Raw genomic sequence first — 23,571 nt, 5'->3', positions numbered from 1 at the left:
CACCAAATCATCTGACTGAAACTCTGCATTTCCCCAAGAAACCTGTATATATTTCATGCATGTTAAAGTGTAAGCATTCTTCTGGGCCAGGGACAGCACTTTGAGGAGCAACCTGCTCCAGGACCTGACTTAGGAAGCATTACTCTAATCTTTGTCTACTTGCTTCCCAAACAAAGAAGGAAATAATTTTGGCTATTAGTTTTAGAATAACCCAAAAGCCCTTCCAGCTGTATTAAGAACAATGTGGCTAAGAAGTGTGGCCAAAGCAGCTTAGAGCAGCCTTGGCTTATCATGAGATTATGACACAGGCTTTGCTTCAGGGTAGATGGAGCCTACACTGGCAGTGTTCTCATTTATCCAGTGCTGGGCCCTAGTTAGTATAGCTTTGGAAGGATGGCTTCTTATTTAATCTGGAGGATTTGTATTTCAACTTTCACAGGCAAAGTTCTGATGATTACCACTAAGCTGGGTTCAGCCCCTGCTGTCTAAATCCTGAAACTCTTTAAGTTAAGTTTTCTGCCTTAGGATCAATCTCTTTTCCTGATGAGGACTACAGAGGCCTGAACTAGAGAAAACAGATCTAAAAATCACCTATCATGGAATTTCATCTGGAGCTTAAATGCATGTGTTCTGTGATGACTTCGGCAATTCCCTCACCCCAGGGTCATTACTGAGATCTCAGTCTTGACACTATTAAAATTTCCAAACCTGTTACAAAGTTGTTCAGTTGATCAGTCACGTCCGACTCTTTGCCACATGGACTGCAGTGTATCAGACTCCTCTGTCCTCCACTGTCTCCCAGAGTTTGCTCAGATTCCTGTCCATCGAATCACTGATGCTATCTGATCATCTCATCCTCTGCTGCCCCTTTCTCCTTTTGCCTTCAATCTTTCTAAGCATCAGGGTCTTTTCCAATGAGTTGTAGTCATGCTTCCTAAGGCCACTTGACTTCACACTCTGGGATGTCTTGCTCTAGGCGAATGACCACATCATTATGGTTGTCTGGGTCATTAAGACCTTTTCTACATCATTCTTCTGTGTATTCTTGCCACCTCTTCTTAATGTCTTCTGCATCTGTTAGCACCTTACTGTTTCTGTCCTTTACCATGCCCATCCTTGCATGAAATATTCCCTTGATATCTTCAGTTTTCTTGAAGGGATTTTTACTCTTTCTTATTTTACTGTTTCCCTCTGTTTCTTTGCAGTGCTCACGTAAGAAGGGTCTCTTATCTCTCCTTGCTATTCTTTGGAGCTCTGTGTTCAGTTTGGTATACCTTTCCCTTTCTTCCTTGCCTTTTGCTTCACAAAGTTACTCTACTTTTATTTCTAAAGTTATTTCAGTTCTGTCATTCTTGCCACAGGATTTATGTGTTTGCTTAATATTACTAACAATTGTTTCACAATGTTCAGTTACTCTCATTGGTATTGTTTAAGTATTTACTAGGCACCGAGGCACCTACTATTTAGTATTAGTAGATACTTTGCATCCAACAACTTAATTCTCATAGTAATTCTCTTGGAGGCAGGTACTGTTATTAGCCTCATTTTACAGATGAAAATTTAAGGTTTCAAAGCTCTTATAAAACTTATTTATATCCTCAGAGCTAATAAAACAAGTTTGGGGTTAGATCACTGGTTTCTTAGGATCCAAATCCTATACTCCTAGATACTATGCTTTTTATCATTTTGTCCTAGATAATTTTAGGGTGGCTGAACATACAGTTGAACAAGATAAAAAAAGATAAGTCCACTTTACTGTATTTAAAACACAATTATTTAAAACACTGTATTTAAATTACAGTTGCTGTGGGCTAGGCACTGTTCTAACATTTTTGTAAGTAACTAACTCATTGAATCCTCACAATCACACAGTGAGATATTAATGTTATTATCAGTCCAGTTTTACCAATGAGAGAGCTGAGACACAGAGGCATTCAATTCAAGCATAAAGTCTCACATCTAGTTACAGGCACACCTGAGATTTGAAACCAAGAAGCCTCCGGAGACTAAACACCTTGCTAACTATGCTACAGTGATGAAACAAACTGCAAAGCTTATAAATACCTTACCACTATGTCCTAACCATGGTAGAGGGGAAATGGTAAGAGGGGTGAGGGTGATCACAAAGTGTCAGTCCAAAGCCTTAGAACTTGGATACAGGAAGTCACAGATTCAACTCAAACTTGACTGGACTCACATGAAGAGAGAGATTCAGTCCAAACTTTTGGATCTAGTCATGCCATGTCTACCAGTCACGCTGTTGTTCAACAAGTGTTCACAGTTCGGAGAACATTTCTCCTATTGGCAATTCACACTTCTTAACTTTTTGGCTCAATTTATGAATACAAGTTGATATTTCTGTTTGAAATACAGATATTTCTGTTTCCCATTGTTCTGATGCATACTATCTTTAATATTTTAATGTATTATTAATCTTTCCTTTTTTCAGCATTACATATCTCTGTTATACCTGAAAATGCAGAAAATAGTGTAACTAACACATATCCAATGTAACAAATGGTACCATTTTGTGATATTTGCTTTAGTGCTTTTTAACTGTTATATACTTAAGACACTGGTGCAGACTTATTCTGTGTTGTTCTTCTGCTTGATTCCATTCTTCTTGCTTTCCCAGGAGCAAGCTCTATTTTGAAAAGTAGACATTAAAGAATATCTATTTTCATATGATATTCTGAGGACAATGGTCTTTATCAGTGTTCAACAAACCCCTGAAGGCTAAATCCAGCCTGCCACCTGTTTTTGTAAATAAAGTTTTACTGCTACACAGCCATGCTCATTCATTTACATATTGTCCATGGCTGCTTTTGTTCTACAGGGGCAAAGTTGAATAGTTGCCAACAGAGACTCCCAAAGGGCAAAGTATTTACTGACTGGCCCTTAACAGAAAAAAATTTTGCCAGTCCTGGTATGGACTCCTATATGGCTATATAAAGTATTACATAAATCATATCAAACTGGATGCATCATTTGGCCAGCTGCTATTTGCAATCAACATTATGTCTTTAAAATGTGTTCCTACTTCTCATTTAGATCAAAGTTATTAATTTTAACTACTAAACTATTCCACTATAAGAATGTGTGCTCAGTCGCTTGAAGTTTGACTCTGAGACCCCATGGACTGTAGCCCGCCAGGCTCCTCTGTCCATGGGATTCTCCAAGCAAGAATACTGAAGTGGGTTGCCATGCCCTGCTCCAGGGGATCGTCCCGACCCAGGAATCGAACCCATATCTCTGGCATCTCCTGCATTGCAGGCAGGTTCTTTACCCACTGAGCCACCTGAGAAGCCCTCCAGTTGCTTCTTATATATATAAGAATATAAAATTTATTAATCCTTTCTTTTGTTGATGGACACACATGGTTCCTTTGCACAAACCAACTTCCTGCTGCCTCAAGCCACATCCAGAAGTTTCTCTCGGGTAACTACAATCGTGATGTTTTCTTTGGATGCGGCATCTTCAGCAGTACCAGATGCTGCTCGCTGCTTGCTCACCAAAGCAGTAAGGACCTTCTATGTTCCTTTTGGCAGTGTAGGAGAGCTTGTGTTTTTCTACATTTTAAAAAACACTTGCTATTATCAGCCTTTCAGAAATTGTTTGCAAATCTGATAGATGCAATGTGGGACCTTGGATTGGCCTTAATTGCCATCACTGATTTACTTGTCTGGTTGGCTTTGTTTAATTCCTGTCAGGGCTGTTCCACTTTATCTTTTCTGCAAATTTCCTGTTAACATTCATTTTTCTTTTGGTTATTTGTGCTTATTGTCTTTAAAAAGAGGAAAGTTTTGTTTGTTGGAGGTTTGTGCTCAAACACAGGGTGATAGTCAGTCTCAGTCTTACTGACAAAAACAGAGACACACAATGACTGTCTTGTAAATGCCACCTATGATCGTGTCATGCCAGGCGCCCAGTTTACGGCTGTGACCTGATACCAAGCAGCTGGAGTCACAAAGGAAAGGCAGAGTGTGAACTCTGTCCTCAGAAGCATGTATTTGTTCAGTGAGATCTTTGGGGAAACAAAAACATTCTAAAAGGAACACTGAATCAATCTCTCTGCATATATTGAATATAACCAATTATGAGCCAATGGTTACCCTAATGAAATAAAAGGAGTCACAAATGATAATCTAAAAGCAAGTATTTTCAAAGTACCTGATTTGGAAACCTCAATCTATGTTTTTTTTTTTTTTTAAATAAAAGATTCTTGGAATAAATAATAATTTAAAATGGAATATTTTAATATTTGTGAGCTATGTGAAAGTCCTAACAATTTTAATAGCTTTCCATTATTTTTTAGTTTGTTGGCAAACTCCTATTGCCATAATTGATAATGATGTCATTTCTATTACTTCTGCTCATGAGCAGGCAGCAGGTTGGGATTTGAGTAAGAAATCCCAACCTGGCTCATTCAGGGTTGCATTGCCTGGTGAGTATGTTTCTCTTACCTGCTGGCAGGCGAGTATGTTTCTCTTACCTGCTGGCAGGCATCAGAATTCATCTTGCCATGCATTTGTCTTAATGGCACAGTAAAGAATGTTTTCATCATGAAAGACGGTATATGAGCTGCAAAGACTTTCATTAAAAGCAGAAAAGACTGTCTGAGTAGTAACCGAGTTTATGGGTCTATATTGAGTATTTAGAATTTTGGCAAAATTTCTGATACAGTTCCCTTATTTTAGGTGGCAGTGCTGATCTTATATCTTACATTCAAAATGTTCACCTGATACAAATATAACATAATTACCAAAACAAAACAAAAACCAGGAAGCATATAACAACCCAATATTATCAGAGTTGGGATACTAGAAAAATCATATTACTCAAATGACATAATATCAAGGAAAGGTGCATAGTTATTTTCAGACGATGTGATTCAAATATCTTTAGTCTATAGTTGCCAAAACCACAGCTCAAATTAGCCTAGGAAATATGAGAATTTGCCAAGGACACTGGATCATTCCTGTAACTGGAGGGAACATCTGACAAACTGCAGCAAAAACTTGTGTAGTTATAAGATCATAAGGAACCAGGGGCCTGAATGGCAGAAAGACTTTCTTCATTGCTTTTTCACTTCTCTCTCTTCCTGATATCATTACTTTCTTCCTGATTGACCAGCTTCTTCTCCATGGTCACCAATTGCACCAAGAATTGTCACATGTGGCTCCTCTCATCACTAGAGAGAGTCTGACTGATTTCCTACTTCCAGTAGGAAAAATCCTGGGAAAGGTCTCTGACTGGTTGCTCTACCTCTAGAACAATCCATTTGGATGTCCATGAGAACCAGATCACTGGGCCTGGAAGAGAAGCAGTGAGTAGAAGCATGAAGAGTATAGAAAACACTGCATATAGCCATTCATGGGAGTATATGAAAAAGCAGGAGGAAAAAAGGATATGTGTTATCCCACAACCTGTGTGGGATCTCACAGCTCTGTAACCATTCTTTTTATATCCCAAGAAATAGATATGCACTTGATGACCTGAGTTGACTGCATGAGTGAATGAATCTGTAAATAAAAGGGAATTACATCCATGCTATATAATTTATGCTTTGTGAACTTAATTTTTATGTCTCCCTTGTTATAAGTATTTAGTCACATGGTTTGCTCTGGTGTTTTGGATAATAGCTTCACGTATTTCCTATTTTAATTTGAACTGTGCTAGAATAGGTTATAAGAACTCAGAGTCCTGTGCATAGCAATTTCCAATTAATAAAGTACAGAAGTTTTAGTTTTAGGGCCTAGAGCATCTACATTGGCTTCATAGATATGCTTTATGCTTTGTTCTGTTTGGGGATGCTTTCTGAAGACTTGTTGCTCAATTATTTTTCCCTGGACAAGTGAAGCACGCTGTAATAAATGGTACCTGATGGTCTAAGGAAGAGTTCAGTGTTCAAGTGCAGTGTTCAAGATATGGATGCAAGAATCACACTTTGAGAGCTAACAGTCTACTATATCCCTAATCCTGCTCTTACACCTTTTAACATTCTCCTGAGCAATGGGAAAAGCTTAATGTGGTAATAGCAAATTGAAAAAAATCTTAAGAGAATTCTTCAGAGGGGGGAGAAAAACCCCCAAAGAGCAACATACTTGGTACAGAGTGGAAAAAGAGAAAAATGTTTGCTTTGGTTACGTTTTCATGATGAGAGGTTTTCAGTTGTATCACTGTGAGTCTCACGTATTTTTTTTTCTTTTTTTTTTTAAATTTTATTTTATTTTTAAACTTTACATAATTGTATTAGTTTTCCCAAATATCAAAATGAATCCGCCACAGGTATACATGTGTTCCCCATCCTGAACCCTCCTCCCTCCTCCCTCCCCATACCATCCCTCTGGGTCGTCCCAGTGCAATAGCCCCAAGCATCCAGGAGACATCCACCTCTCTGTCCAGCTAGTTCCTGAGTCATTGTTTATTTGTATAACTGAGAAAGGTCCATCAAATGCCTCGGATGAAATTTCCAAAGCTTTGCTTCCATGGCGTTCATGTCACTCCACCATATTCTTGAAGTGGTTCTGTCCAAAACGCTCATCTCACTTTTACAAAAACACTTGCTGTTATGAACCCTAAGCCTAGCAGTATCCATGCAAATTACTACCTTGATTGCATTTACCAAGGTATTATGTATTATAGACAGTAAAAATGTATGTAACCAGGTTCTGAAATTATCATTGATACTATATTTTTTAAGCAAGTCTATTTGAGGAGATCAAATGAAAAAAAATTAAAAGAGAAAAAACAGCTAATTTCTTTAGTAAGATGCATATCAAGGCTGAAAAAAGAGGAGCAATCACAGTTTCTTGGGAGTTAAGAGGTGCTGCTTTTTGTTAAATGGAATTTGCTTGACAAAGCCAAAACTGCATTCCATGAAACTGATTAGTAACTACACGCAGGTACTTGCTCATTAAAACTTAGTACACACAATTTTAAAATATAATTTTCTCAATTGGAAACCAATTTGTTTTAAAAAAACTTAATTATGCCCACCTCCACGTTTATTTTAAAACTTTTTTCAAGCCAGATTCTTTTTTTTTTTTTTTAAATGAAGGAGTATTTGGCCCTTGGTAATTGACTTCACCTGTTAGTCCTTTCTCTCTGATAACTAGTCTTTGTCCTTGGTTCTGATGGCCTCACCTTCGGTCAATTTTCACTGCCTATGAGGGCGAAGGAAGGATGAGTCTTCAACACAATCTGTGCTTGTCTTTTCATTTAAATTTACAATACTGATACCTGTCTATTTAATGCTTCTCATTGACTCTTATATTGTTTATGCTTTTACTAGTTTATTTAAACATATATTTCATTGGGTTTCAGAATCCTACTCTGCCACTGTCTAGCTGTAGAACCCCTGCTGAGAGCTAATGTCCATTTTCTCCTTCTGTCCTGAATGAAATCTGACATTATTCAGGCCAGAAAATATAACTGAAACATCTACTTTTCCCCAACGTCTCCAGCAGTGAGAGTGGCAAGGTGACACATGATGTCTGGTGCCGTCGGGAGTCTACTGGGAGGCTCTGGGAAAGTGTGCTTCCTGATTAGGGGTTCTGTCGTCTTGCTGCTGGGAACATGAATAGCTGGAGTGGCAGAGGCATTCCTCTTCTTAAATTTTGTGGGGTTTCTTTCATATTTATAAACAATATATTTGCAGTACTTTTTTTTTAATTGACTGGTTTTGGAACTTAACTATTGATTTTCACTCTGGTTGATGAGGTTTTCTTAATTTATTTAATTGGAGGGTAATTACCACGCTGTAATGATTTTTGCCATGCATCAGTATAAATCAGCCACAGGTATGCGTGTCTCCTCCACCTTGAAGCCTCCTCCCTCCCCACGCCATTCCCCTACACTGTCACGGAGCACAGGCTCCCGGTGCCCTGCTTCACACATCGGACTCCCACTGGTCATTTATTTCATGTATAGTAGTGTATATATTTCAATGCTATTCTCACCCTCTCCTCTCACTGAGTCCAAAAGTCTGTTCTTTACATCTATGTCTCCTTTGCTGCCCTGTATGTAGGATCATTGGAGAAGGCAATGGCACCCCACTCCAGTACTCTTGCCTGGAAAATCCCATGGACGGAGGAGCCTGGTAGGCTGCAGTCAATGGGGTTGCTAAGAGTCGGACACGACTGAGTGACTTCACTTTCACTTTTCACTTTCATGCATTGGAGAAGGAAATGGCAACCCACTCCAGTGTTCTTGCCTGGAGAATCCCAGGGACGGGGGAGCCTGGTGGGCTGCCGTCTCTGGGGTCGCACAGAGTCGGACACGACTGAAGCGACTTAGCAGCAGCAGCAGCAGCAGCATGTAGGATCATTGGTATCACCTTTCTGGATTCCATATATATGTGTTCATATATAGTATCTGTCTTTCTCTCTTTGACTTACACACTCTGCACTGATGAGGTTGACGAGGTTTTAAATCTGTTACCATATCTCCCATCTCCCCTTTCTCCTTCCTCCTGATAGAACTGTCATCACTAGTTTTCTTTTTCCCCATCACTATAACTTCAAGCAACATACTCAAATCACTTTGTAATCCACCAATTAAAGATAGTATCATTTGCTTCTCTGTTTGTGAAAGGAGGACATTTACCTACAAATCTTTTCACCTCTGATTCTTGTTTAAATTTACTTTCTAACTTGTCAGTTGAAATATGTTTGTCTTATCCAGTATCCATAATTGACTTTAATATTTTGCATATAGATTGACTCTAAAAGTTTAAAACTAATAAAAATAAAAATTTACATGACTGCATAAAAAGCAAATATACTTTTCTGTTGGGCCATATATTAGACTTTGATTATTTTACTTGCTGTAGTTACAACACAATGAACTACATGACTTTCAAAAGAGTACATTCCTAATACCAAGACAATATGGATCTTTTTTGACCGCTCCTTCTATTGTTGAAAATCCTGTGTATTTTCAGCATGGTTTGAGTTTAACTAGTGCATTTCTTATACATTTATCTCTTTTTCAACTTTAATTTTATTTTAGGGAGAAGAAGCTTAAGCCATTTGCATTTATCTTATATCTTGTAGCTTCCTACTCATATTTCCTGAACCTATTCCAATCCTACACTTTCTATTTCAGCTTCAAGACCACACCTTCCTTGAGCTCTAACTTGTTTTCTTGTATTATGTTTTTCATATTTTCCTCTCTTCTGCTTTCTCTTTTCATTGGCTACCACCCTAGCTAGACTGATTATACCTATATTTCTTATATCTTCACTTTTCTTATCCTTTTTTTATCTTTCACTTTCTAGTTGTTTGTCTGCTGCCTTCATTGTTGTTGTTTTGCTTGGTTCCACATTCTGAGACATTTCCCTCACCTCCTCTTTTAGTAGTTTAGTAGAATTTTAATTATTGTTTCATTATTTTATATTTTATTTCTAAGAGAACTTTCTTATTTTTGTTACCCGCTTTTCATTACATCTTGTTCTTTTCTTAAGGGTAAAATATATTTAAAATTCTCTCTGAAAATACCTCCTAGTTTTTTTTTTAACTGTTTACTTAGTTATACTAATGGGGCTTTCCTGGTAGCTCAGACGGTAAAGCATCTGCCTACAATGTGGGAGACCCAGGTTTGATCCCTGGGTCGGGAAGATCCCCTGGAGAAGGAAATGGCAACCCACTCCAGTATTCTTGCCTGGAAAATCCCCTGGACCGAGGAGCCTGGTAGGCTAAAGTCCATGGGGTTGCAAAGAGTTGGACATGACTGAGCGACTTCACTTTATTCTTACTTCTTTTTTCTGTTCATCTTTGCATCCTTATCAATCAGTATTGTAGGTTTTTTTCAATAGCTTGTGGATACTTTATTGTCCGTTCCCATCTTAGATGGGGCAACAGAAGTGCTGGCTGGGATCCCTGAGTATGGGAGTGGGGTTGACCAGCGAGCAGACTTCTTTTCCAGTGAGCATGTGGGTTCCAGCCACCATGGTGTGGTATCCACAAATGTTAGAATGAGAACTTTACTCTGGATCTTGAACTCCAGTGCTACCCACAATGATACTTTTCAATCATTTATCCAATTTCATAAAAGACACACCACTCAAATTTTTGATGCAGAAAGTAATTGGTTATTGATTATTCTATATGAGGATCAGGAGTAGGGAATGAAAGGCTGTTTTTTTCACTCCCACTTCTTAGTCCATGTTCTGCTGGGCTGGTGGAACTCAAGTCTGGAGCATCTCTTGATTGTTTCTGAGCAGGTCAGGGACTTTCTCATCTGTGGTTTTCTCCACTATGACATCTCTTCATTTTTTGCCCCCCTGCAAACTTAGTGAAATATGTCATGTCCTAGTGACCTACCTTGTTCTCTTCATCATTGTGTATTTATGTTCCTTTATCATTATTTTCACAGTACCTCAAGAGAGATAAGACGTCATACCTGTGCTTGTTTTGCTGTTTTGGGCTAATACTATTTTAAAATTTGTGTCCAAAACCAAATTTCTGATCTTCCCAGATAGGAATATTTATTTCAATAAATTAAATTAAAAGAACCTCTGAGATCATCCTTAGTTCTCTCTCTCTCATGTCATGTATCTGGTTCATTCAGTAAATCTTTTGGCTTCACATTCAAAATGTGTCAGGAACCTAACCATTCTCACCACCTCTATTCCAGGACTCTGCTCTTCCTATCTCTGTTTCTATACCCTTACTTACAACTTTTCAACAGAGGAACCAGAACAATCCTGTCAAAATGTCACCCCAAATCCATCCCTTACTCAAAACAATGTAATAGATACTTGTGTCATTGAGAGTAAAATCATTCTCACAGTGGCCACCTACTGCTATTTGGGTCACTTGCCGACACACCCAGCCTCTCCCTCTGCTCTCTCCCTGCTCATCATTCCCTCCACCAAAGTGCTGGGTCACACCTGCCTCAGCACCACTCTCCTCTGTGATGACCAGTTGACACACTCCATCATTTGCAAGGTCTCCCTCATAGATCATCGTATCTTAGTGTGACTCTGGCTGATGAACTGATTTAGTTATTTATTTTATGACTCCATTTCATACTCATTATTACCTTATTAGTTTTACCTCTGTATTATGTGCTTGTGTGTTTCGTGAAATATGTACTTATCATAGTCTGTGTTCAAATACTATTATACAATTTCAGGTAAAATATGAGAACTTTACAACAGCATGTTTCACTTTTCTCTCTCTATGCTTCAGACTATTGTTGGCACACGTTTAGTTCTAAATTTAAAATATACTACACAACATACTGTTATTATTTTCATATAGATTAAAAAAACTTTATTGAGATATAATTCATCCATCTAAAGTATGAAATTCAGTTGTTTTCTTTTCCTTTCTTTTTTTAAAATTAATTTATTTTAATTGGAGGCTAATTACTTTACAATATTGTATTGGTTTTGCCATATATCAACATGAATCCACCACAGGTGTACACATGTTTCCCATCCTGAACCCCCCTCCCACCTCCCTCCCCATACGGTCTCTCTGGGTCATCCCAGTGCACCAGCCCCAAGCATCCTGTATCCTGCATTGAACCTGGACTGGTGATTCGTTTCTTATGTATCCCCCCAAATGCTTCCTATCTCCCTTCTCTGCTTTATTCCTTCCTAGCCCCTATTACCGTCTGATTTATTTTGTTTATCATCACCCTACCCCACCATTAAGTAAGCTTCATGAAGACAATCATTTTTGTTTATTTTATCCCCAGCACTCAAAACTGTGGCTGGTACAGAGTAGGCAATGAAGTATTTGTTGAGTGAATGATTATTATTATATAACCAATATATTAAAATGTAATTTTCAAAAAAAATTTATTCTTAAGGGCAGCCTATTTCTTGGGAGCATTTGATGCATTGGAAACATAAACGTAACAACCGATATTAAGGCAGTAGATGAAACAGATCAACCTGCCACTTTCAAAGGGTGTCAGGTATTTTTCCATAGTAATGAAGCACGGTAGCCAAATTTTCTTAGATTTCTTCTTCCTTTCCAAAAATTATAGTTTTTTAAAAAGTATTTTTGTGTCTTCTTTAAGGCTAGATACACAGGAAATACAATCAGGGCTTTCTCAGCTGCCAGAGAGGCAGAGGAATAAGGAGGAAGCAGCTTATTTCTGTTTTATTGGGCGACTGGAAAGAAAGGGAAGATGCTGCTGCTTAGTCAGTTTCTGACTTTTTTCCTGGGGAAAAGCAGACTTGCACTCACAGTAGCCCACAGTCTGAAGTCATGCTTATTTCTGAGTCTGGGCATATGTATCCTCCCTTAAGTTGGGCATTGATTCCTCTTTGTGGCACCCTTGAATCCTGCCTGGCTCAAAAGAAGCTCTCCTGGGGAAGGTGGGTAGGTATGATTTCTGCCACAGTCAACAGAATAGCAATTGGTTGTTCTTATCTGGATGTAAGAAGAGATTAATTTCTGAATTGCCTTTTTTTCTTCTTCCTTTTTTAAAACGAATGTTTTTTTTTGGGGGGGGGTGTGACTTTGAACTTTTAAACCTTTATATGGATGTTCCAGACGGGTGACATTTTCACGATTTAAAAGTTTAAAATATATATCCTTTATCTGCCCCATAATCATCTGAAATTCAAGTGCAGAATGTGGGGTGGATCTCATTTTCCAAAAAAGAACATCCACGACTATCAAATCCTAAGACTAACAGAGAAATATATGGACCTTGTAAGAACTTGGGCCTTATTTATGACTGGATGAAGGAATGTCCTAAGATGATATAGGTATGGCTTATTAATATGAGAAAGTGAGAATGCCAGTGAATGAAGATCTCATGAAACACAATAACCAAGAGGGCTAACTTTTCACGTGTGTAAAAAGCAATATATATTCAATACAGTCATATTTTTGGCATGTATATTCTACCTCCAAGGAGATCAGCACAGTTTTCCATTATGTTCCAAAGTATATTGCCGAAAAGAATACATGGTACCTTATTCTCTTTTTCTTCACCATTTTTTGTTTAAAAAGTCAAACTTACAGCCACTGTTCATCCACCATAAGTTGGTGCTAAATTCAAAAAGAAAGTGAGATAAACTTAATTGTGTACAGAAAACCTGTTAGTGTTTGAAAATTCTTATCTCAACATATATGTCCCCAGAATAGAAAGAAATATATGAACTTCATGTCTCTTGAGGTTATTTTTAAATATCTATACTATTAATTAGGAGGGAAGTCTAAGAAAAGTGGAAAGTTTTTGAGGAATCAAGTTCTATGTCAGGAGTGATCAGAGGACTGAGGCAGGACCATTCACTAGTCCCACTTTCCCTTTTCTATTTAATTTAGTAGACTATAATTTCTTTTTCCTAAAAAGCGCCCCTTTTGTGGCACAATCTCTTATTCCCTTCCCTTAACCATCTCAACTATTTGGCCAGTTGAAGGTATTTTTCCTTTTCTTCAGAAAAATGTGGTAACTGATGGGTAGAGGAGGAGGAGGACAATAAATGATTCTGGGTTGTGCTTGGAAGGATGAAGAAGGTGGAAGCCATTGGGCATCCTGGCAGACCTTGGAAGAGGCCCATGTTCAGAGCAAGAAATCTGGAACAGCTAGTTCAAGGGCCTCAATATTTTCAACTTAAAAACAAGGGGATTAGAGCACATGATGTTCAAAGTCTCGGGAGCTCTATAATATTCCATGAGCTATTGACTGTTTTCAAGGACCCACCAGCTTTTTTCTTCCTTTCTTGGTCCTTCCGTTCCTGCACTCTGTCCTGTTTTCCTTTTTTCTTTCCTTTTTTAAACGTCCTCCTCTGCCCCCGCAGAAGACACATTTATTGGGTACCTATTATCAGTTGAGACTAAGATAGATCTTGGGAACACAAATGACTGAACTATATTTTCTGACTTTGAGCAGCTCACAAATCCAGGATAGGGTGTCAGACATAGTGACAGATAATTATAGTGTGATAAATGCAATAGAAAATAGTCATGGGATGATCAAAGAAAAGGAAGAAACTCAGTTATTCATGGAAATCATGGGACAGAGGGGAGACAGGTGAGTTGTATACATGGTGAGTCTCTAAAGGAGGCTTGGAAATTCTGCTGATGCACAGAGTGGAGAAAGGATATCTAGGAAAGCACGTAAGTCCGAAGGCACTGGTTATGAAGGCAGGAGGAATCGCAAGTGGTTAGGAACTGCTGAGGCGGAATGGTGCTGGGTCCAGGCAGCGATTCGGCAGCTCCTAAGGGCACAGGCTATGCTTGTTTTCACCACTGGCAACTCCCTAGTGCTTGGCACATGCTAGGCCTTCAAAGAATATTTACTCACTAAATGAATGACAACCACATAGACAGAAAACTTCATTTTATAGGTAATAATGCCACAGAAATGATGTGAAGTCTGATCAGGTTTGAGGCTTTTTAAGGATCATTGCTAGCAGATAGACACACAGAGCTGGAGAACAAAGAGAGAATTCTAGAAAAGGAGGTAGAAGGTAGTTACAGAGAAGACCTGTCATGGACTTGAACAAGATGGGAGAGGGTAGCAGGATGAGGAAGGAGAGGTGGGAGCTAATTAGGAAATTCAGAGAGCTTGCAACATATTTGGATGGAGGGTAACCAACTGGTGTGGATGAAGTTAAGGCAAGCTTCCAGACGACACTTCCCAAATGAGTGAACTAGACTCTCTATGATATTCATACCTGCTCAAGCAACAGATGTTACCCTCAAATTCTAAAATATACCCTGAAGGCTGATGTCAGTATATAAAACATTTTTTTGGAGAGCTCATTTATTTTGTGACAGCTACTTTAATAGCTAACATTTTAACAGAGATCCTCTATTAAACTTTTTCTTTTTTTTTTTGCATGAGTGAGTTAACATTCAAAAAACTAACTCTAACAGTTTGGAAAATTGGCAATATCCATCTAAGCTTTGGGCTTCCCTGGTGGCTCAGATGGTAAAGAATCTGCCTGTAATGCAAGAGACCCGGGTTTGATCACTGGGTTGAGAAAAATCCCCTGGAGAAGGGAATGGTTACCCACTTCAGTGTTCATGTCAAAGCTGAATTCTGTCTCCTGGGGTGATGGGCTATCTCGCTATCATAATGCACTGAACAAGGATCTGGGATAGGAACTGGGCAGGTGGATGAGTGTCCAGGGACCCAGCCATGGAAAGGGACCTGAACCCAGAGGAAGACATGCAGAAAATAATTTTAGATTTCTTAATCCAAATAGAGAAGGCTTCACCTCTGCTGCCTTTGCACACAGAGATTCTTCACTAATCATAAGACAGATTCCATTTCTTACTGAAATTTTTTGATGAAGACAGGTTTCCCACTGGATCCTTGAGACTTGATAGCAAACCCCAACATATTGCAATCCTGTGAATCCTGCCCCTGGTTCAGAGCAATCTGTTTTCCAACCCACACAATGGTGTTTAGGCTGCATGACTTCAGGAAGAAGCACAATTAGATGCCTCTGCGTCGCCTCCCACCTCAAAGGAAAGCAGAATATTAGAAAGAGGCACTAGAATTGGTCAGGAAGAAGAAAATTATTTTATCTTCAGACTCTTTGACCAATGGAAAAATTTGCATGGACCTGATGAATGGTTAACTTGTTCACATGATATAGATTTTTGGGTTGATGTAAATGATCTGTCTTTTGCAGTCCATATTAACCTTACCAGTAAGATCATTTATATATATAATTTTATTTCAATTATTTATTTTGGCTGCACTGGGTCTTCATTGCAGCACCTGGCTTCTCTAGTTGCAGCGTGCAGGCTCAGCAGTTGTGACCCGTGGGCTTAGTTACTCTGCAGGATGTGAGATCTTAGTTCTCTGACCAAGGATTCAACCCAGATCCCCTGTACTCGAAGCGTGGAGTCTTAACCACCAGACCACTAGCAAAGTCCTCACCAGTCAGCTCTTTAAAGAAATTCACCAACTGGTGCAGAAAAAGCCTTGAGGATTTAAAAGTTACTTAGGATACTTACTTACTTATGCTTAGCTACTGACTTGTATTCCCTTTGTCACCGAGAAAACAGAGGCAACCAGAAAACCTCCATCATTCCCTCTACCACATGGACCGCCTACCAGCATCTCTACTGATGGACTCCACTTTTCCTCCTCTTATCAGTCAAGTGTCCTTGCTCCTGTCTGAGCCCAGTCCCTCTATTTGTGAACTAAGACAGATTCCACAATTTTTTTTTTACACAATTTTTTTTTTAACAAAGGACCAGATAGTAAATATTTTAGGCTTTGTACTCCATATGGTTTATGTCATAATGACTCAACTATGTCTAGAGAAAGCAGCCATAGACAATATGTAAAGAAATGGGTTTGTTGTGTTTTAATAAAACTATATAAAAACAAGTGATAGGTCAGGCTTGACCTCAGGCTATACTTTCCTGAATGCTATACTAGGTCCTGCCACGCTTGCGTACTTAAGGACATGCTCCAGCAGTTCTCTAACTCGCTTGTATTCTTTACCATCCACAGGATCATTGCCACCAGCATACAGGCATGTTGTGGTTTCTCCCATCTTAAAACTATCTCTTGATCTTGCTTCCCTCTTCCAGCAATCTTCTCATCTTTCCCCTGCCTTTTACATCAAAACTTCCCACAAGAACAATCTCTTTTGCCTTCTTCATTTCTCTCCACTGATTCCTGAGCTGCTGCTGCCAAGTCACTTCAGTCGTGTCCGACTCTGTGTGACCTCATAGACGTCAGCCCACCAAGCTCCTCCATCCCTGGGATTCTCCAGGCAAGATTACTGGAGTGGGTTGCCATTTCCTTCTCCAAGGCATGCATGCTTGCTAAGTCGCTTCAGTTGTTTCCGACTCTGTGCGACCCTGTGGACAGCAGCCCACTGGGCTCCTCTAGGAAAGAATATCGGAGTGGGTTGCCATTTCCTTCTGCAGAGCCCACTCCAATAGACTTTTGATTCCACTATTCCATGGAGTTGCCCTAATCAAGGTCACCAGTGACCTCCATACCCTTGAATCCGACAGTCAGTTGTCAGCTGTCATCTTACTTGACCTGAGAGCAACAGCTGGCCCTGTTGATCACTCTTTGCTTGACATGCTGTCTTCCCCTGACTTCCAAACTCACAGACTTGCCTCACTGCCAGGGCACTGACCACTCCTTGTCAGACTGCTTCTTCTGATTCTCTCTTATCCCCTCAATCTCTTCAAGTTGGCGTATCAGTGACTCAGGCCTTGAACATTTTTTCTATCTACAGTTGCTTCCTGGCTGATCTCATCCTGGCTCATTAAATACTATCTATAACAGGATGACTTCCAAATTGATGCATTCAATGCCAGGCTCATATATTTAACTGCCTACTCAACATATCTGCTTGGGTATCTAATAATAATCTCAAACCAAACATAATCAAAGCTGAACCCTTGCTGCACACCACCAAATGCGCTCTACTTTAAATTCTCCCTATGGAGTACGTGGTGCTTCCATCCTTTCTGTCTGTTGGGTCAAAAGTCTAACATCATTCTTGATTCTTCTCTTTCTCTTACATGCAACATACAATCACAATTGTTCATGCTCTTGATGGTACCCTTAAGTAGATGTAGATATAGATACTCAGATTCCCTTCTTATCTCTACAAGCTCCCTCTTCCTTCAAGACACTAACAATCTAATTAAAATATTTCTATAGCTTCTTAACTGATCTTCCTACTTCCATTATTGTCTCTTCCCTTGCCGTCAATCATTGACTGAAGAGTTGTCAGATCATGTCTATCACCTGCTCCAAACCCTCCAGTGGCTTCTATATCCCTCAAAATAAAGTCCTTCAAAAGCCTACACCACAAAACAAGAAATCAACTTCTATTGCCTTTGCTAATTTCCTTTGCTGGTACCTCCAACTTTGCCAGGAGTCCTGTATTAATACCTGTGTGTGGAGTGTGTGGAGGACTGTTGGGAGTTAATAGTGGAGGGTAAAGGGAAGGATGATGATACCCTCCATCTCTCTGTAGCTCTGAGGAGGAATCAGGGCATCCCAGAGAGGGGGGCTGAAGTCAGGGACAACAAACACGGATGTGCTCATTGGTCTTCAAGGCAGTAGGAGATGCAGGAAGAAGTGTGAGACTCAGAGGACAGAGGTGAAACAAACCCCCTATTTTCCAAGTCTATTAAAGGGAGGTATCCCTTGAGGGAGCAGAGAGATCTGATCTTTAGGACACACAGGGTTGGCAAATTGTGCTGCATATCAAGAAGAATACTGTTGTTTAACTACAAAAGATACCACTTTTGTAGTCCAACCACAGAGGGAAAAATTTAAAGATACAGTTTTCTCCCCAATCCATCTTTGAAAGGAGTCACTTGTCTAAAAAAATAAATTAAAAAGTCAATCTCAAGTGATTTATGTAAAAAGAAAGCATGAAAATCTGGAAAAATATATTTAGGAAAGTTTAAGTCCTGGTTCTGACAAAAAAAATTAATTAACAGATTTCTCAGGAATCGATGATACTGTTGCAGTTGAGCAACTTCCTTCAGATTTTTGCCTTCTCTGAGCACTCCATCAAGAAATACTCCCCTTCCTCCACCATCACACTCTTCTTCTGCTTTATCCCTCCACACAGACCTCCATCTGACCCACAATCAGTGTGCTTCATCATCACGATTTCTCTATTTTCTACAGAATGCTGTGTCCCTGACACTGGCACAGAGAAGGCACCTGACAAATGCGTGTTGAATGAATGAATGAGTCCGAATCCCTTTGTCAACAATTTCTTCCGCAGACATCTGGCTTTCAGAGCAGCTCAGGTTCCTGTTGGGCATTCTATACAATGAGGCAAACTGTCTCCTTCGGTGCGGCCACTACACAAGGTACTATGTACGTTGGCTCCCGAGACTAAATAGAGGGTGTGATGTTATGAGAGAGTACTGACAATTACAAGGGTGGAAATTAAGTTTTCAGAGCACATGGTGTTTGCAAATCTAAACCTTCTGGATGAGCAATTTCAATGGGGGAAAAATACCCTACAGAATATCACAGTCAGGGAAGGCAAAACATATTCTGTAGCTTCATTAATTATACCAGGCAAGTAGCTGCTGGAAAAATGTCTATAGATGTAGTTCTGACAGGGAATACTACAGGGCTTGCTAATCACAATCTCTAAAGGAAATTAATGAGCAGAAGACCACAGAGAGGAGAAAATTAAAATGTTTAGAACATAAGTGCATAAAGGTTTATTGTGACATAAAATATGCAGATTGGTTTGTAATATGAAATCTATATTCACTCATAGGAAAAGCCTCCCTGTAAGTTACTGTCATTTAGTAAATCCTTCTGACTGAGAGTTAATGAATATTATAAATTGGTCATTTTACTAAGAACTGAATATGATCGTAGTCTAGCAGTGATATTTTAAAATTATTGTAGAAATATTTAGTATTTATTTATCTATGTTCATTCATCCATCCAATCATACATACATATACTGAGAAGTGAAGTGTATACACTCAACTGATTACCAGCTGGTACCGGAATAAGGATTGCAAAGCAAGTACAATGCGGCCACACAGACAGTGTTTCACTGAACTGAAGTCTCTCCAAGCACAAATTATACCATAGATTTAAATGGGTGACTTAGTTCTTGAAGATATAAAATAGATTGAGTTTGTAAAACAGCCTTAAAAAGTAGCTTCTCAAGACTCCAGAGTATCAAAACTAGACAGTATTTTATTCATTCCATTGTAAGAATTGAAATTGCTATTATGCAACTTTTGGAAATAAACCTCTACCATAATCAGTAATTGATGCTTTAGAATTGTGGTGTTGGAAGAGACTCTTGAGAATCCCTTGTACTGCAAGGAGATCAAACCAATCAAACCTAAAGGAAATCAACTCTGAATATTCATTGGAATGACTGATGTTGAAGCTAAAACTCCAATACTTTGGCCACCTGATGCAAAGAGATGACTCATTAGAAAAGACCCTGATGCTGAGAAAGACTGAAGACAGAGAAGAAGAGGATGATAAGGATGAGATGGTTGGATGGCATCACTGACTCAATGACATTAGCCTGAGCAAACTCTGGGAGATGGTGAAGGACAGGAAAGCCTGGCATGCTGCAGTCCATGGGGTTGGGGTTGCAAAGAGTAGGACATGACTGAGTGACTGAACAACAAATAATCACTAATAAATTAGAAGTCAGGACATATTATTTGGTGTATGTAGCTCAAAAAAATGCCAGAGCACAGAAGGTCAAAAAATTATAGATCATAATGCTCAGACAATGAACACTGGCCTGACATGACCCCATAGTTGTCATCCATGATGTGAGAAGCTATATAAGGCCACAGATATGATATGCAGATTTCAACTTTTACTTAGATTCATATACTTTTTTTTGCCACTTAATTTATTTTTTAATTGAAGGATAATTGCTTTGCAGAGTTTTGTTGTTTTCTGTCAAACATCAACAATAATCAGCCATAGTTACAGCCATGTCCACTCTTGAAAGAAACTGTGTGTAGGGTCAGGATCAACATTGAAAGTGAAAGTTGCTCAGTCATGTCCAGCTCTTTGTGACCCCATGGACTATATGGTCCATGGAATTCTCCAGGCCAGAACACTGGAGTGGGTAGCCTTTCCCTTCTCCAGGGGGATCTTTCCAACCCAGGGATTGAACCCAGGTGTCTCACATTGCAGGTGGATTCTTTACCAGCTGAGCCACAAAGGAAGCCCAAGAATACTGGAGTGGAAAGCCTATGCCTTCCCAGTGGATCTCCCCAACCCAGGAATCAATCCGGGGTCTCCTGCATTGCAGGCGGATTCTTTACCAGCTGAATTACCAAGGAAGCCCCAGGACCATCGTTAGTATCTTACAAACTATAATCATGGAAAAAGAAACCTTTCCCTTCAATATGTTCATTTCAAGCTCTTTTAATGGCAATTGAATAGTTTTAGAGAAAACATCAAATTACTTGAGTCCAAGTTGCCCAGAAGTTCATAGCTTCTTATTTGATATACCCTGCCTTTCTTCTGATTATTTCTGTATTCGTCTGAAAGGCCCACTATCTTAGTAAATTAGAAACTCTTTAATGAAGAATCCTTATCTAATTCACCTTTCTAGTACATGGCTGAATAAATATTTTTTATTATTTAAGATTTTTATTTAAAATTTTAAGAATTTTTCATCCTTTCTCATATTAATTGAGCAGTTACTATGTACATAATCATGGATTAGGTGCTGCCCATTGTAAAAGAAATTGAATAGGTATTGAAAATGTCTGCCTTTGAGGAGACAGATGGAAAGAAGGTAAGGCTAAGAGAAAATGAGTTGGGATAAGATGTTTAGATGAAATGGAATGTGGTTTCATCTATATTTTCTTTTGAAAACAAATGATATCAAATGCCCAATTTCTAAGGAAAAAATCCATAATTTTAAGTCAACGCCATTATTTGAAAGTGTTTGAATCACACTTCTAATTGGCAGCAAGTTGATTTTTAGATGGAATTTTAACACAAGATAAATACGATGAAAACTCAAAGTCTTTCAAAGGAATCAGGATAATATCATACGAATTCAGATTGAGGTGATCAGCTTCAAAGGTTTCAATCCACCATACCTTGGCCACTTCTTCTTGGAAAGCCACGAGGTTCAAATGGGAGATGTTCACTAAGTCAGGCCCATACACCACTGTGATCATGCGATGTTCCAGGCGCCCAATGTTCCCCACATCCAGAAGTTCACGTAATTTAGGGTCCTGGATAATAAACAAAGATTGAAAACATTAGTCAGCTAGAGATCCCAACATGGCAGCATAATTTCAGAAAAATTAGAGCTAGAATGCCCCCAAAACAGTTTCCTTTTATTCTTTGATTTTTTTTTAATTTTAAAATTTTTATTGAAGTACAGTTGATTGACAATGTTGTGTTAGTTTCAGGTGTATAGTAAAGTGATTTGGTTTATATATATATATATATATATATATATATATATATACACATATGTAAAGCTTCCCTATGTAATATAACATTTTGGAGAAGGAAATGGCAACCCACTCCAGTGTTCTTGTCTGGAGAATCCCAGGGATGGGGTGGGGCCTCGTGGGCTGCCGTCTCTGGGGTCGCACAGAGTCAGACACGACCAAAGCGACTTAGCAGCAGCAGCAGCAGCAGAGACAGAGAGGGAGAGGGCAATGGCACCCCACTCCAGTACTCTTGCCTGGAAAGTCCCATGGATGGAGCGGACTGGTAGGCTGCAGTCCATGGGGTCGCAAAGAGTCGGACATGACTAAGCGACTTCACTTTCACTTTTCACTTTGATGCATTGGAGAAGGAAATGGCAACCCACTCCATGTTCTTGCCTGGAGAATTCCATGGACAGAGGAGCCTGATGGGCTAAGTCCATGGGTTGCAAACAGTCAGACATGACTGAGTGACTAACACTTTCACTTTTCATATGTATATATTCTTTTCCAGATTTTTTTCCCTCATACATTATTACAGAATATCTAGTGTGTATATGTTAATCCCAAGCTCCTAATTTATTCTTCCTCCCTCCTTTCTTCTTTGGTAACCATGTTTGTTTTCTATGACTGCGTTGTAAATAAGTTTATTTGTATCATATTTTTAGATTCCACATATAGCAATATCATATGATATTTGTCTTTCTCTGTGTGGCTTACTTCACTTAGTATGATACTCTCAGGACAAAGTTGCCTTTTATTCTTAATAGAAATTGGTATGACTTGAAGTCTCTCACCACAGAAAGGTCCAGAGAGGTGAAACAATTTGCCCAAAGGCTGTGGAGAAAGGATTTCTGGATCAAGATTTATGATCCTCATGGTCTCATGGTAAGTGAAAGAAGTCAGAAAGAGAAAGACAAATACTGCATGATATCACTTAGCTGTAATCTATAAGTTCTGAAGTCATAGTAACAGAGATTATAGAGTGGTGGTTACCAGGAACTGGAGGATGGGAAAAAATGGGAAGATGCTGGTCAAAGGGTATAAATTTCCAGATATAAGGTGTGAACATCTATTGTCCAGCATGTGACTATAATTAATATTGATAATGTTATATTACATACTTGAAAAATAGGAGGGGAGTAGATCTTAAATGCTCTTACCAGAAGAAAAGAAGTGATAATTATGTGAGGTGATGGAGGTGTTAGCTAACACTCTGCTGGTAACCATTTTGCAACATATGAGTGTAACAAACCAACATGCTGTACACCTAAGCTTCCACAAGGTGATGTCAGTTATATCTCAATAGAACTGGAAGGAAGACCTCTGCAGTCAAGGTCATTCTGTCATTCAGTAACACATTTTTATGTGTCACAATTCTCCCTCGATTTCCTCCAATCAACCCATGAATTGAAATGCAAAAATCTCATCCCTCTCCTCATGGACACATTTTAAATGAAAAAGGTGGTTCTGGCGGAATCAAAGCACAGCAATGCCATCTAGGGCTGGGTCAGGAAACTAGCTGAGGGCGCAGCGCGGGCCGCCTCCAGCATCAGCAATGGAGAAAGCACGGCTGTGAGACGCAACAAGATGCCAGCACAGGCGACTGCTGCTGTTCAGCTGCTCAGTCTTGCCTGACTTTTTGTGACCCCATGGACTGCAGCACACCAGGCTTCCCTGTCCTTCA

At 39.2% G+C, this 23,571-nt stretch overlaps 1 protein-coding gene across 2 annotated transcripts in view; it reads right to left on the bottom strand.

Annotated features, from left to right (window-relative positions):
* PLCB1 (phospholipase C beta 1) overlaps window positions 1-23,571 on the bottom strand; it is an 857,319-nt gene that overhangs the window by 269,303 nt on the left and 564,445 nt on the right. For both annotated transcript variants that reach the window (XM_061435580.1, XM_061435581.1), the window contains exon 4: window positions 21,543-21,680. In XM_061435580.1, coding sequence (XP_061291564.1) covers window positions 21,543-21,680 — 138 coding nt within the window. The remainder of the gene's footprint in view (window positions 1-21,542; window positions 21,681-23,571) is intronic.

The sequence above is a fragment of the Bos javanicus genome, chromosome 13 (assembly GCF_032452875.1).
Source record: "Bos javanicus breed banteng chromosome 13, ARS-OSU_banteng_1.0, whole genome shotgun sequence".
Lineage (NCBI taxonomy): Eukaryota > Metazoa > Chordata > Mammalia > Artiodactyla > Bovidae > Bos > Bos javanicus.
The sequence above is the reverse complement of the archived record's forward strand: the minus strand, read 5'-3'. Positions and strand labels throughout refer to the sequence as shown.